This window comes from Psittacula echo (genome assembly GCF_963264785.1).
Source record: "Psittacula echo genome assembly, chromosome: 26".
Classification (NCBI taxonomy): Eukaryota; Metazoa; Chordata; class Aves; order Psittaciformes; family Psittacidae; genus Psittacula; species Psittacula echo.
The window spans coordinates 2,821,368-2,833,694 of NC_137761.1; the positions used below are offsets into that span (position 1 = coordinate 2,821,368).

At 68.3% G+C, this 12,327-nt stretch overlaps 3 protein-coding genes across 5 annotated transcripts; 1 reads left to right on the forward strand and 2 right to left on the reverse strand.

The window, feature by feature from the left end:
• Nucleotides 1–1,007: 1,007 nt before the first annotated feature.
• DPM3 (dolichyl-phosphate mannosyltransferase subunit 3, regulatory) lies at nt 1,008–1,833 on the reverse strand. Its single transcript, XM_080635053.1, has 2 exons — nt 1,782–1,833; nt 1,008–1,705 (listed from the first exon to the last, which is right to left on the reverse strand). Exon 2 carries the CDS (start codon nt 1,697–1,699, stop codon nt 1,421–1,423), a length of 279 nt encoding a protein of 92 aa, XP_080491179.1. The 5' UTR covers nt 1,700–1,705; nt 1,782–1,833; the 3' UTR covers nt 1,008–1,420.
• Nucleotides 1,834–2,256: 423 nt separating this feature from the next.
• KRTCAP2 (keratinocyte associated protein 2) lies at nt 2,257–3,487 on the reverse strand. 3 transcript variants are annotated; one of them, XM_080635225.1, is made up of 5 exons: nt 3,187–3,438; nt 2,919–3,073; nt 2,779–2,842; nt 2,569–2,635; nt 2,257–2,443 (listed from the first exon to the last, which is right to left on the reverse strand). In XM_080635225.1, the coding sequence occupies exons 1-5, from the start codon at nt 3,188–3,190 to the stop codon at nt 2,323–2,325; spliced, it is 411 nt and encodes a 136-aa protein (XP_080491351.1). In that variant the 5' UTR covers nt 3,191–3,438; the 3' UTR covers nt 2,257–2,322. The 3 variants fall into 3 exon arrangements, with proteins under 3 accessions (XP_080491351.1, XP_080491352.1, XP_080491350.1); XM_080635226.1 differs by lacking the exon at nt 2,569–2,635 and having other exon boundaries at nt 2,779–2,846; nt 3,187–3,487; XM_080635224.1 differs by lacking the exon at nt 2,569–2,635 and having other exon boundaries at nt 2,779–3,073; nt 3,187–3,474.
• An 895-nt stretch (nt 3,488–4,382) lies between these two features.
• TRIM46 (tripartite motif containing 46) lies at nt 4,383–9,072 on the forward strand (the record flags this gene model as incomplete). The annotated part of the gene is made up of 9 exons (XM_080634818.1): nt 4,383–4,638; nt 4,734–5,077; nt 5,180–5,323; nt 5,432–5,527; nt 5,624–5,877; nt 6,105–6,226; nt 7,947–8,246; nt 8,322–8,619; nt 8,697–9,072. The coding sequence occupies exons 1-9, from the start codon at nt 4,389–4,391 to the stop codon at nt 9,070–9,072; spliced, it is 2,184 nt and encodes a 727-aa protein (XP_080490944.1). The 5' UTR covers nt 4,383–4,388.
• Between the last annotated feature and the right edge of the window lie 3,255 nt (nt 9,073–12,327).

The following is a 12,327-nucleotide window of genomic DNA, read 5'->3' on the forward strand; positions in this document are numbered from 1 at the left end:
ACCCATTTAAGTGCCTTGAATAAATCAGAGGCTTCCCGGTGCCGGGTTTGTTCCTTCCCTTGGTGTGGGGCTGGGGGCTCTTCCCACGGCCTCCAGCAGCCCCCAGTGGAAGCATCAGCCCCGGATGGGACCCAGGGGATGGCAGCACTGCCTGGGGAGGCTGCGCGGACCCCCCCGGAGCAGCAGCCTGGGGCCATTGGTCACAATGGGGACGGAAAAGGCCTCTGTGGCTTGAACACGTTGGCGTGGACCCAAAGTCGATGAACAATGACCTGGAATGAAGCCACCAGGCAAATGCAGGAGCAAGGGGACAGGAGCGTGCTTGGGTGACAATTACACAACGGCCACCACAGTCTTGGGAGAGGTGACAGCAAACACCCCCCCCATGGGGCAGGAGAGACCCCTATGGGGCAGAAGAACCCCCCCCCCCCGGGGCAGGATTAAGGGAGGGTGACGCAGACGGATCAAGGAAGCAGTGACGAGGATGTTGGCAGAGCCCGAGCGGCGGCTCCGACGCTGGTTCACACCTTGTGCGTGGCCTGGGAAAAGTCAACACGGAGGGAGCAGGACAGGAACGGGATTGGGAGCGGGACTGGGACAAGGAGCGGGAGCAGAGGCCAGGCTCTGGGTGGCTCCAGCTGCGTGTGCTAGGAACACCGGGAAGTGGCCCCATGGCAAGGATGGAGACGTACTCAACAAGGAGACTTTGCCACCCTCCGTGTGCGGGGTAACGAGCCCATAGGTGGCCGTGAGTAGCCCACGGAGGGTCCTGAGTAGCCCATGGAGGGCGGCCCATGGAGCAGCCTCCAGCAGCTGCAGTTCCTGCCTTGTGGTCTCTGCCCCCAGCACCGACCCCGGGGCGGTGCCGCCCCCCCCGCTGCCCACCCAGCTCCGCGCCGCCACCGCTGCGCAGGAAGGAGCTCATTAGCTCCTCCTGTTAATTACGCCGAGTGCTCCCGCCCCGTGCGCGCAGCGCTCATTAAAGCACAAGCAAGGCCTTCGGCTGGAACGCGAGGCAGCCGCGGGAGGGGGGGGGGGCAGGTCCCGGCCTGAGTCACCGCGCAGCGACCTCAGCGTGGGGCTGAGCCCCCCGGGTGCTGCGGCCCCGGCCCTGGGTGCTCCGCACTGCAGAGGCTGCGCCGCCCGCTCCGCCCGGGGGAGCTCCCTCCTCCTCCTCCTCCTCCTCCTCCTCCCGCTGGAATCCGGGCACGGCGGCCGGGAGGAGGCTGCGGCAGCTCCCGCCCGACGGCGGGAACCACATCTAAGGGGACCGCGCTGTGCCCGCGGGGCTGGGGCCGGTCCAGGCCGCGGAGCCTCCATCCCCCCCCCAGAGCCGGGCTCCGAGAGGGGCCTCGCAGCCTCCCGGGAGCCCCCGGGCGCACCGGACACCCGGACTCCCCGTCCGCGCCGTTTATTGGGCTCAGAAGCGCAGGCCGCGCCGGGCCAGGTCTGCCCGCGCCGCACGGATGTGCTCCCGCAGCTCGGCCGCCGCCTCCTCACAGTCGTTGAAGGTGGCGAGGCGGAAGCCCACGGTGGCCAGCGAGTAGCAGCCGAAGGCCACCAGCAGGTAGACGGGCAGCGGCAGCAGGGCCTGGCGGAACGGCGCCGGTAACCGCAGCCCCGGCGGCGACAGCGCCAGCGCGGCCCAGGCGGAGCCCAGCAGCACGAGTCCGCACAGCCACTGCCCCAGCTTGGTCATGGCGGCCTGCGGGGAGAGCGCCCATGAGAGCCCGCCCCGAGCCCCGGCCCCGCCGCCACCCGCCCCGGGCGCCCCCCGGTACCGGCTCCGTCACTCCCGGGCCCCGCGCTCCTGCCGTCGCTAAGGTGACGTCACGGCCGCGCCGCAGCGCGGTGACCGCTGGGAGTTGTAGTTCAAAGCAGCGCCACGTCGCTTAACGCCTGCGCAGCGGGAGGCCCGTGCAGCGCCCCCTGGCGGCGGGGCGGGTGACCTCCACATCCCTCCCCCCCCCCCCGTTCCCTCTCCCGTTCCCCCCCGTTGCGGCCCCGGTGCCGCAGGAAGCACCTGGCTTCCGCCGCGTCCGGCCGCGGGGCTGGCGTGGGAGCGGGGCCTGCCGGTCCTCCCACGGCTCCCAGCGCCCGCAACCTTCCCAGGGCCCCTTTGTTCCCAATGGCTGTGCCAGCGGATGGAGCGGCCACCGGTGAGCAAGGAACCCGCGCAGCCTGAGCGGGACCAGTCTCTGGCACAGAGCAGTGAGAGGAAACCGGGCAGGGGAACCAGAGCCACAGCCACGGAGCTACAAAGAAATGGCTTTATTGGGCCCGGTGGGGAGGGGGCTGCCCCGGGGAAGGGGCTGCAGGACATCAATTCCTCTTCCTGCCTTTGCCGACAGCCTTGGCGGGAGCAGCGATGGGCGCTGTGGACTGGTAGAGAGTGGAGGAGATCTTGTTGATGTAGTAGAGGCCAACCATGGAGAAGATGAGGCTGTGGGGGAAGAAGAGATGAGGATGCTCAGTCAGTAACACACCGGGATAAACCAACCTTCCCCTTCCATCCCACTGTGAGTGCCTGTCCCCCTCCTCACCCTCCCGAGCCGGGTCTGCACTTACCAAGTGGTCACACAGACGCGGTGAATGAGGCCGGAGGCAAAGAGAGCCAGCAAGAGGCAGGTGAGGACTGCGGGAAGAGCAGGAGGGAGCGATGCAGCCCCAGCGCAGGGGGCCCGGACTGCAGCAGAGCCCTTGGGCCCCAAGGGCAGAGCAGGGACACCCCAAACCCCTCCCCACGGCCCCCGCTGACCCCGGCCCCGCAGCACTCACTCTCCGGGAATATCTTGGCCTGGAAGCCCTTGCCGAAGACGAGGTTCTCCAGGTTGTTGAAGGCCTGGCTGGGGGTTAAGGACCGTACCGGGGCCGTACCGAGGAGGCGCCGCAGCCCCGGCCCCCGGTGCAAAGGATACGGTGAGGGAGCAGACGAAGAGCGCGGAGCCCAGCAGCCCGCCCTGGATCGTCAGCCACTCGGTGGAGGCGAGCTGCCGGCTGTACATCTGCATCCCGGCGAACAGCAGCAGCGACAGCAGCGACGACAGCGCCAGCGACGTGCCCGTGCCTACAGCTGCGACCGCGGGGGAGTCTCAGCGTGGGCACCGGGACCGAGCCCCCCCCCCCCCCCCCATCACTACCGGTGCTCCTTCCTCCCCGGTACCCCCCCCCATCGGCCGCCGTTACCCATAGTGCCCCGCGGCGCGTCCCGGTGCCGTCCCGGTGCCGCCGCTCTGCGCACTGCGCCCGCGCCAGGAGGCCCCGCCCCGCCCCGGTGCTGCCCCCTGGCGCCCGGGCGCGGGGCTGCGGCGCCCCCTGGCGGCGGGGAGAGGCGCCGCCGTTTCCCCCCCGTTCCCCGGTACCGGCCCCGGTACCGGTTTCACGGGCTCCGCGCACCGAACCCTCCCCGGAGTGCCCGGGAGCGCTGCGGGAGCTTCCCGGAGCCGCCCCCCCCACCCCAGCCTCTGGTGCTGCTGAGCATGCGCGCCGCCGCCCCCCGCCCTCCCCCCCGGCTCCGCCGCTCCCTGCAACCGAGCGGGGTGTCCGCTGCTGCCGCCGCGGGGACCGGCGCCGGGAGCGGGCGCGGAGCCATGGCCGAGGGCGAGGACCTGCAGACCTTCACCTCCATCATGGACGCGCTCGTCCGCATCAGCGTGAGCGGCGGCGGCGGCGGCGGGAGGGGGGCACCGCGGGGCGGCCGGGCCTGGCCGCGCTCCCCCGGGCCTGGCGTCGCCATGGCAACGCGGCGGGGCGCGATGAGGGGCGAGTGGGGCGGCGGCGCTGCCCTGGAGGGTCTCGAACCTCGACCCGGCGCATCCGGACCCCCCCTCCCCATCGCGGGCCTGGCTCTGGGCCCGCTGCCGGTGCCCATCGTGAGCGCCCCCAGCCCCATCCCGATCCCAGCCCTGGGCCCCATCCTGGTGCTGGTCCAGGCCCGATCCTGGCCCTGGTGCTGGGCATGATCCTGGTGCTGGTCCCATCCCCCATCCCATCCCCATCTCAGCCCTGGTGCTGCTTCTGATCTGAATCCTGACCATGCTGCTGCCCCCAGTCCCAATCCTGGCCCTGATGCTGGCCCCAGCCCTTTTCTGGGCCCTGGTGCTTCTCCTGATCCCAATCCTGACCATGCTGCTGCTCCCAGCCCTGATCCTGGCCCTGGTGCTGCTCCCAGCCCTGCTCACACACTTGGGGTTGGTCCTGGCTCTGATCCCACTGCTGGTCCTGACTGTGGCCCTGATGCCAGCCCCCATCCCAGCCATAGCCCTGATCCCCATCCTGCTGCTGGTCCCAGTGCTGGTCCTTACCCTATCCCTGCTGCTGCTGCTGCTGCTCCCAGCCCCGCTCCCATCCCCATCCGATGACGCTCCCCACTCTCTCCGCAGACCAGCATGAAGAACATGGAGCGGGAGCTGGTGTGCCCGGTGTGCAAGGAGATGTACAAGCAGCCGCTGGCGCTGCCCTGCACGCACAACGTCTGCCACGTCTGCGCCAGCGAGGTGCTGCTGCAGCACGGGTACCTCTGCTGCGACCCCACCTCCGAGCCCTCCTCGCCCGCCGCCACTCCGGCCACCCGCAGCCCCCGCCTGGGCCGCCGCGCTGTGCCCAAGCCCGACCGCCTCGACCGCCTCCTCAAGTCAGGTGAGCGGCCAGAGGGCACAGGGACGGCACTGCGGGTCTGGGGGTGCTGCCCCCCCCCCCTCGGCCTGACCACCTTCCCCGCATCCCCCCCACAGGCTTTGGCACCTACCCCGGGCGCAAGCGGGGCCCGGTGCACCCGCAGAGCGTGAGCTTCCCGTGCCCCGCGTGCCGGCGGGACGTGGACCTGGGCGAGCGGGGCCTGGGCAGCCTCTTCCGCAACCTGACGCTGGAGCGGGTGGTGGAGCGCTACCGGCAGACCATCAACATCAGCGCTGCCATCATGTGCCAGTTCTGCAAGCCCCCGCAGCTGGAGGCCACCAAGGGCTGCACCGAGTGCAAGTCCAGCTTCTGCAATGAGTGCTTCAAGCTCTACCACCCCTGGGGCACGCAGAAAGCCCAGCACGAGCCCACGCCGCCCACCCTCACCTTCCGACCCAAGGTACCGGCTCCTTCCCTGCTCCTTTGGGGTGCTGAGGGTTCGGGGAGGGTGGGTTCAGAGTGGGTTCAGAGCCCCACTGAGCTCCCCTATGGCCACACACAGGGGCTGATGTGCCCGGAGCACAAGGAGGAGGTGACTCACTACTGCAAGACGTGCCAGCGCCTGGTGTGCCAGCTCTGCCGCGTGCGGCGCACTCACACCAGCCACAAGATCACCCCTGTGCTCAGCGCGTACCAGGCCCTCAGGGTAAGAGCTGCCGGGGCAGGGATGGGGGGGAATTGGGGTCACCCCATGGGGGATGTGGGGTGTGGGTGTGGGAGCTGCCAGTGCCTCCCATCCCCTCCCTCCCTGCAGGAAAAGCTGACAAAGAGCCTTGCCTACATCCTGAGCAGCCAGGACACGGTGCAGACCCAGATCGCTGAGCTGGAGGAGACGGTGAAGCACACAGAGGTGAGGGTGGAGGGTGCCTGCAGTCCCCAGGCTCTCCCTGGGCTGTCCCGCTCAGCCCCGGCGCATGCAGCGAGCTGACCCCGCCGTTGTGGGCAGGTGAATGGCTCGCAGGCCAAGGAGGAGGTGTCGCAGCTGATCCAGGGGCTGTGCTCCATGCTGGAGGAGAAGCGGGCCACCCTGCTGCAGGCCATCGAGGAGTGCCAGCAGGAGCGGCTGGCCAGCCTGCACGGCCAGATCCAGGAGCACCAGGCCATGCTGGAGAACTCGGGCATGGTGGGCTATGCGCAGGAAGTGCTGAAGGAGACCGACCACCCCTGCTTCGTCCAGGCTGCCAAGCAGCTGCACAACAGGTACGGGGCTGCAGGGACCCAGGGCGCTGCGGTGCTCAAGGCAGGGTGAGCATCACAGGCTGCAGGGCTGCACCCAATGCTGCAGGGGGGGTCTCACCAGAGTAGAGCAGAGGGGCAGGATCCCCTCCCTGAGCTGCTGCTCCCACTCTGGGGGTGCTCCCAGCACACTCTGAAGCAGCTCACGTTCAGCTTCTTGTTTGCTGAGACCCCGCTCTCCCCTGCTGCAGGATCCTCAGGGCCACCGACTCGCTGCAGAGCTTCCGTCCTGCGGCCACAGCCTCCTTCAGCCACTTCCAGCTGGACGTCAGCAGGGAGCTGAAGCTGCTCACGGACCTGGCCTTCATCCGAGGTAACGGCAGCAGCGCCGGGCACCGGCTGTGCCCGTGCAGAGGTGCAGCCCCACAGCCGCTCGCGGGTCTCCTGGTCCCCCCTCCCCGCCAGGGACAGCCCCTACAGCCCCCAGACCCCCCCCACCCCGTGCCGGGTGCGGAGGCAGCACAGGCAGGGCTGTGGTGCCAGGTAAGGGCAGCAGCGGCGCCGGAGGGTGAGTACGGACGGTGGCTGCGCCGCGGGCAGGGCAGCGCTTCCCCCCCGGGCAGGAGCCGCGGGGCCCTGCCGCACCTCGGCGGCACTTTTCAGACCTGCTTCTACCTCTCTTTGTTTATAGGCTGCGCCCGCTGCCGAGTCGTCACTGAAGTAACTGAGGCAAGTCACACCCCTGCCCCAGAGCCCGCCCCGCTCTCTCTGTCCCATCCTTCCAGCCCCATCCTGCCCCATCCCCGCTGCCATCCTCCATCCCCGTCCTGCCCCATCCCCGCTGCCATCCTCCATCCCCATCCTGCCCCATCCCCGCTGCCATCCTCCATCCCCGTCCTGCCCCATCCCCGCTGCCATCCTCCATCCCCATCCTGCCCCATCCCCGCTGCCATCCTCCATCCCCGTCCTGCCCCATCCCCGCTGCCATCCTCCATCCCCATCCTGCCCCATCCCCGCTGCCATCTTCCATCCCCGTCCTGCCCCATCCCCGCTGCCATCTTCCATCCCCGTCCTGCCCCATCCCCGCTGCCATCCTCCATCCCCATCCTGCCCCATCCCCGCTGCCATCCTCCATCCCCATCCTGCCCCATCCCCGCTGCCATCCTCCATCCCCATCCTGCCCCATCCCCGCTGCCATCTTCCATCCCCGTCCTGCCCCATCCCCGCTGCCATCCTCCATCCCCATCCTGCCCCATCCCCGCTGCCATCCTCCATCCCCATCCTGCCCCATCCCCGCTGCCATCTTCCATCCCCGTCCTGCCCCATCCCCGCTGCCATCCTCCATCCCCATCCTGCCCCATCCCCGCTGCCATCCTCCATCCCCGTCCTGCCCCATCCCCGCTGCCATCCTCCATCCCCGTCCTGCCCCATCCCCGCTGCCATCCTCCATCCCCATCCTGCCCCATCCCCGCTGCCATCTTCCATCCCCATCCTGCGCGCTGGTGGTGGCAGGCGGTGGCTCTGCCCCACTCCTCCATCTGCTGCCACTCCTCCTGCCCTCCCACCACCTTCTCTCCCCATTTCCATCCACTCCTTGCCCCATTTCTGTCCCTCTTTCACCCCATTTCTGTCCCCCTTTTTACCTGATTTCCATCACCTCCTCACCCCATTTCCGTCCCCCTTCTCACCCCATTTCCACCCACTTCCTCATCTCACTTCCCCCTGCCATCCCCTCATCTCCCCACTGTCCTTCTCACCCTGCCTCTGCTCCCACCATGCCTCTGGCACCCTCACACCACCATCCTCATCTCCTCCTCTCCCGCTGCCTCCATCCTCTCTCTTTCTCTCTCTCCTCCCTCCCGACTTGCACTCAGCCTGTCTGGTCCCTGCAGCCCCACAGCAGCAGCTCCTCTGTCTCCCCGACTCTCGCTCCTCTCTGGTGCCTCCACACGGTCTCTGCAGTCAGATCCCTTTAGACTCCTGGTTGTGCGTCCGTGCGTCCGTCCGGAATGCCCCTTCCCTGCATCTGGCCGCCTCCCCGCCTGCCGGGGGGGGGGATGCTGCCTGATGCCCGCCGGTGCCTTTCCCCACAGCCCCTGAGGCCCCCGTCATCGACACGCAGCGCACCTACGCCTACGACCAGATCTTCCTGTGCTGGCGGCTGCCGCAGCACTCACCGCCCGCCTGGCACTACACGGTGGAGTACCGCAAGACCGACACCAAGGCCAAGGGGCTGAAGCTGTGGCAGCGGCGGGAGGAGGTGCGCGGCACCAGCGCCCTCGTGGAGTACCTGGATACCGACAGCGTGTACGTGCTGCGGGTGAAGGGCTGCAACAAGGCAGGATTTGGGGAGTACAGCGAGGACATCTACCTGCACACGCCGCCCGCCCCAGGTGAGAGGGGCTGAGGGCTCGGAGCACCCCATGGGCTGCTCGCACCGTCCTCACCCTTCCTCCTCCTTCCTGCAGTCCTCAACTTCTTCCTGGACAACCGCTGGGGCTTCAACCGGGACCGCCTGGCCATCAGCAAGGACCAGCGCGCCGTGCGCAGCGTGCCCGGCATCCCCATGCTCTTCGCTGCTGAGCGCCTCATGACCAGCTGCCACCTCTCCATCGACCTGGTCATTGGCGACGTGGCCATCACGCAGGGCAAGAGCTACTGGGCCTGCTGCGTGGACCCCAGCTCCTACCTGGTCAAAGTGGGAGTGGGGCTGGAAAGCAAGCTCCAGGAGTGGTTCCAGGTGCCGCAGGACGTGGTGAGCCCCAGGTGAGGTCTGGTGCCCTCCCACCTATGGGGTGCCGAGGGGAGCCCCTGATCGCCCCTCACCCATCCCCCTGCCACAGGTACGACCCCGACAGCGGCCACGACAGCGGCGCAGAGGACACAACGGTGGAGGCCCCCCCTCCCTACGCCTTCCTCACCATCGGCATGGGCAAGATCCTGCTGTCGCACGGCTCGGCGCTCACCTCCCGCGACCCCAATGGCTGCACCGTGCCCTTGCCCCCGCGCATCGGCATCTGTCTGGACTACGAGCAGGGCAAGGTGAGCTTCTACGACGCCGTGTCCTTCCGTGAGCTCTGGGAGTGCGGCGTGGACTGCTCCGGGCCCGTCTGCCCGGCCTTCTGCTTCATTGGCGGCGGGGCCCTGCACCTCCAGGAGCTGGTGGCCAACAAGCATGAGCGGAAAGTGACCATCGGGGGCTTCGCCAAGCTGGACTGAGCCGCGCTGCAGCCCCGCTGAGCGGCGGGGCTGGGGGTGCAGAGCGCGGGGGGGGCCCTGCCGCTGGGGGCAGGCCGGGTGTGGGGCTTGGGGGACGGGGGGGACAGGGACAGCGCTGCCGTCCCCTCCTCTCCCTCTCTGCAAGCCCCATTCCCAGCTCGGCTCAAGGCTGTGGGCAGGGTCAGCCCCTAGAGATGGAGCAGGGAGGGGGTGTGAGCGGGACACGGGGCTGTGCAGGGAGGGGGGACCGCAGGTGGCAGTGAGGTGACAGTGGGGTGACAGTGGGGGGTGCGCCGCTGGGTGCTGGCTGGGGTGGGGGAGGCAGCCGGGTTGGGGGGCAGTGGGGGGGGCTGGGTTGGACCAAGGTGTTGGAGACTTGTTTTATAATGGCTCATGTTCAGTGTGGCCGCCCCGGGCACAGCCACTGGCACGGGCACAGCCACCGGGGGTGTCCCCTGCTCTGCGGGGATCTGCAATGTGTCCCATGCCCCCCGGGAGCTCCATGCTCGAGGCCTTGCCTGCACGTGCTCTGCAGGGACACACTGAGCCCCTGTTAATCGCAGTGGGGTCGGCATCCGGCCCGGACGGTGATCCCACACCGGTGATCCTACACCGGCGATGCCGCACTGGTGCTCCTGCACTGGTGATCCTGCACTGGTGATCCTGCACCGGGATCCATCTGAGCTGCTGTTGTTTCTCTTGGGTTCTGTTACAGTCGCTGTATTTTCATGGTTTCCTACAATAAACTGCAACGCCAGACTCCTCCTGAGCCACCCTGCAGGGCTGTGGGGCTGAGCCGGCCTTGGGGCTGTGGCCAGCATGGGCTAATCCTGCCCAGGGCAGTGCTCGGGCAGTGCTGACGTGTCCAGTTCCTGCCTGGCCGCGTGGCCGCTGCTGCCCATCCCTGTGGTATCAGGGCGCTCCAGCACCATCTCCCTGCACAAGCCCAGGGCAGGGACAAGGGTCCAGCACGGAGGAGGGGGCACCGGGGCATCCTCTGGAGTGGTAACAAGGGCTGGACCCACATCCCGGGTACCTGGAGGAGGGGCTGCGTGCGGGGCTGTCCCGGTCCCCGTCGCAGTCCCTCGCTGTCGGGGCCGTCGGGGCCGGCTCCCTGTGAACAAGCACCGCTTTGTCGTGCCCAGTTTCGATTCCTGCGGGCCCTGCCCAGGGCCGGAAGGGTTTCGAGCGCCCTGCCCGGCCGCGCTTCCCCCCTTCCCGTGCCCTGGGTGTGCGGGGCTGGGGCTGACACCCTCGGTGCTGCCCTTGTGTCCCTACTGGGGCAGGGTCCCCTCATCCCCATCCCCGGATGCTCCTCCTGTGCCACTCCCCCGAGCCCCCCCATCGCATCCATCCCCATCCCCGCTGGCAGGATGCTGGTCCCGCTCGCTGTTGCTGTTGGCAACTCTGGTTACCAGCACGGCACAAGGAGAGCCAGAAGCAGCAGAGACACCCCCTTACCTCCCCCCCACAGCCTTGGGGCTTGTGCCACCACCTCCCGCAGGGCAGGCACCCCCCCGGGCTCCCCCCCCAGCCACCCACTGGCCCCGTGCCCATCTTCACAAGGGATCACTTTGGGGAACGTTGTTTCCTCGTTCTGTTGTTCCAGTGGTTGCCAAAACCCTCCCAGCACCCAGCCCCAAAGTAGGGCTGCTGTGGGGCTGCCCCCCGGTCAGTGCCCCACTCCCTGCCCCACGGCAAGCAGGCCAGGTCCTCCTTTCATCCCCCTCCCCGCTGCTCCACCCCGCTGCCCCCCAGCCCTGCCATGCTCCTCTTCTCCTCTCCAAAGCCCTCTCGGGGCTCGCTCTGGGTTTGGAGCATCCCAAACCTGGACCAGGCGGGGTTTGGAGCGGGCCCGGCCGCGCTCGGACCCGGCTCATGTTTTATGGCCCCTCGGTTACCTTTCCCATCGTCACCTTTGCGTGACGCGGCGGAACCGGTTGTGCCGAACAGTTCGTGTTTGCCCATGTGATTGAAACCGGGAGCGCGGGTGTGAGAGAGGGGACACGGAGGACAGCGCCTGCGGCCGTGCGGGGCAGGCACAGGGAGTGATGGGCAGCACCCGCAGGACCCAGCACCCGCAGGACCCCCCCGAGCCGAGCCCGGAGCCCACATCCCACAGAGAGAGATGTATTTGTATAAAATAACACCACAAAAGAGCCATTGAGTTGAGGGGGGAAAAGCGGGGGGGCGGGGGGGGGGGCAGGAGCCGGGACCCCCCCTTGGTGCAAAGCCAAGCGAGTGCAGGGAGCGGGGGGCGCAGGGAGCCCCCTTCCAGCCTGGATCCCAATCCCTGTCCATCCAGTTCTGTCATGTGCATGAATCCGGCTGCTCCAGAACCATCTGGCTCCTGCTGCCTGTGGCGAGGGGGGGAACAAGCCCGGGGCCGGTGCTTGCCCTCCTATCCCGAGCCCTCTCCTTGTGCGTCCCGGTGTTACTCAGAGGTTGTCGGAGGTAGCGGAAGGGTTGGTGTAGGTGAAGGTGCCGGTCCCTGCGCCGTTGCTGCTGGCGACCTGCAATAAGCCCCCTCCTCAGTGCCGGAACCCCCTCTATCACCACGGGGTCAGCCCAAACACGTGTCCCCCCGACCCTGCATGGTGGGCACCCACAGTTGCCTATGGGCACACTGAGCCCACCATGACCCCCATTGATGCCCATGGGCACCCTGGGCACAGGAGCCGTGCCGTGGCCCTGGCCGTGTCCCTCTTCCTGCACGATAAGCCCAGCCCAGGCAGAGCCAAGGTAAATATTTACCCAGGCCCCTGGTATTTGCTCAGGGGGAGCTGCTTGATGAGGCCACGCAGCTGGATGCGGCTCCTGCCACAGCACCAGTGCATAGGCAGAGCATGGGGGGCAGGGGGGTGGCCCCTGCACCCCTTATTGCTCTGGGGAGCTGGGGCCTGTGCATGTGCGGGCAGCTCCTGGCACTGTCCTGCAGCTCTGCTTACAGAGCTTCTGGTGCAGGAGATGGGGTGCTGGGTGCAAGGTGCAGGATATGGGATGCTGGCTACGGGAATCAGCCCTCAGCCAATCCCACTCCCCATCCATGCAGGAGGATGCCTCGACACCAGCACATGCGAGGCTCTGGCTGGGACGCAGCGCTTGGGAAGGGGCAGAGCAGCAGCAGGCACCCGAGGCTGTGGAGCTCCCCATGGCCGGGCCGGGTCTGCCAGCGCCGGTGCCGCTGCTCCATCGAGGCGTGAAAGTTACCTCGCAGGTCCCGGGGCCACCGGCCCCGCTGGCTCCGTTAGCCAT

What these genes read in the sequence shown, in the direction of transcription:
- DPM3 (XM_080635053.1), bottom strand. Translation starts at nt 1,699, where the DNA reads ATGACCAAGCTGGGGCAGTGGCTGTGCGGACTCGTGCTGCTGGGCTCC.
- KRTCAP2 (XM_080635224.1), bottom strand. An exon ending in GGCCAAGATATTCCCGGAGA is followed by an intron (nt 2,444 to 2,778) that starts GTGAGTGCTGCG and finishes CTTCCCCCACAG; the next exon opens with CCTCATCTTCTCCATGGTTG.